Here is a 1,390-nt window from a genome sequence, read left to right on the forward strand (position 1 = left end):
GATAACTGAGGACATTACGCGTCAAGAGGACGCGGTATAAAGTGTGTGAGATTACCGGGGGAGGAGAGATGGGGAGATGCGGGGAGATGCGGGGCCCTCAGGGAGATGCGGGGAGATGCGGGGAGATGCGGGGAGGCTGCGGGGAGATGCGGGGAGAGGAGGAGCGTCGCCGCCGCCTTTGGGGGAGGAGAGATGGGGAGCGGTGCGGAGATGCGGGGAGATGCGGGGAGATGCGGGGAGATGCGGGGAGGTGCGGGGGGAGGCAGGGGGAGCGTCGCCGCCGCCTTTGGCGTCTCGAGGGAGAGCCACGCGTTCACCACGCGAGCCCAGAGAGGCAGCGTGGCGCGCGTGAGGCTCGCCAGGAAGGGGGGCGCCCCAAACAGCCGCCCCACCTGCCGCCGCCACGCCTTTGTCGTCGACGGCACCGCCACCACACGCAGCAGCACGCGCAGCGCCGCGTGCGACAGCCGCGCCTGCGGACGCACGTCTCGGACGTGTCCGGGGACGTGTCGCGGACGTGTCCAGACGAGCTGCGTGCGACAGCCGCGCCGAGCGGACGCGCGTCGCGGCGGCGGCGGCGGCGGCGGCGGCCGGCGGCTCGAGCGCGGTGAAGACGGGCGGCAGGAGCGCGACGAGGAGCTCCACCTGAGATCAAACGGCGAGTTCACTCCTCGTCCGAGGCGCGGCCCGCGCGGGGCGTCTGTCGGCGCCGAGTGCTGGCGGCGCGTGCTTGGCTTTGGCGGGAAGAGGGCGGCGAGCAGCGGCATCAGCGTGCGTTCGAGGCCGAGCAGGCAGAAGACGGCCGCGTCGCGCTCCTCCCACCCACCATCGTGTGGGGCGAGCGAGAGGAGAGGGAGGTCTGCGGCGGCGGCGGCCGCCGCCGCCGCGGGCCTCGCGCCGCGCTCGGTCCGGCGCAGCGAGCGGGAGAGCTGGGTGGAGGTTGCGCGGAGGAGCGCCTCGGCGACGTCCTTGGCCTCGTGCCGCTCCTTGGCCGAGAGCAGGGGCGAGCCGTCGCCCAGCGGCTCCATCCTCCGGACCCACTCCCACAGCACGGCGAGCAGCGCGACGGGCGCCGACGACGAGCCAACCATCGCCGCGCGGAAGAGCGCGAGCAGCTTTGGCCTTGCGCGGTGCGGAGACGCCGACACGTCGGGGCGGGAGGACGGTCGCTTGTGCACTGTCTACTGTCGAAGGTGGCGACGTGTGCATCCTCGGGCCGCACGACCACGGTGAATGCCGCGGGGAGGACGGTCGAATGCGGCGGAGGCTGTGTCCTCTCGGGGGCGAGTTGGAAAGAGGAAGAGGGGCGTGTCCTCTGGTGTCTGGCCGCTTCTACGGCGGCGCGACACCAGCCCTCGGCGAGGGAGGTGAGCGGCTGCGCGAGCTGCAC

At 72.8% G+C, this 1,390-nt stretch overlaps 1 protein-coding gene across 1 annotated transcript in view; it reads right to left on the reverse strand.

Annotated features, from left to right (window-relative positions):
• Nucleotides 1-1,390, reverse strand: part of EMIHUDRAFT_455997 (hypothetical protein) — a gene marked incomplete at its 5' end in the record, with an annotated part of 3,561 nt that extends 2,171 nt beyond the window's left edge. Inside the window, 4 exons of the mRNA XM_005785105.1 lie at nucleotides 393-473; nucleotides 669-815; nucleotides 966-1,120; nucleotides 1,349-1,390. Of these exons, the coding sequence (XP_005785162.1) occupies nucleotides 393-473; nucleotides 669-815; nucleotides 966-1,120; nucleotides 1,349-1,390 (425 nt within the window). The remainder of the gene's footprint in view (nucleotides 1-392; nucleotides 474-668; nucleotides 816-965; nucleotides 1,121-1,348) is intronic.

This window comes from Emiliania huxleyi (assembly GCF_000372725.1).
Source record: "Emiliania huxleyi CCMP1516 chromosome Unknown EMIHUscaffold_164, whole genome shotgun sequence".
In the NCBI taxonomy this organism is placed as follows: domain Eukaryota; phylum Haptophyta; order Isochrysidales; family Noelaerhabdaceae; genus Emiliania; species Emiliania huxleyi.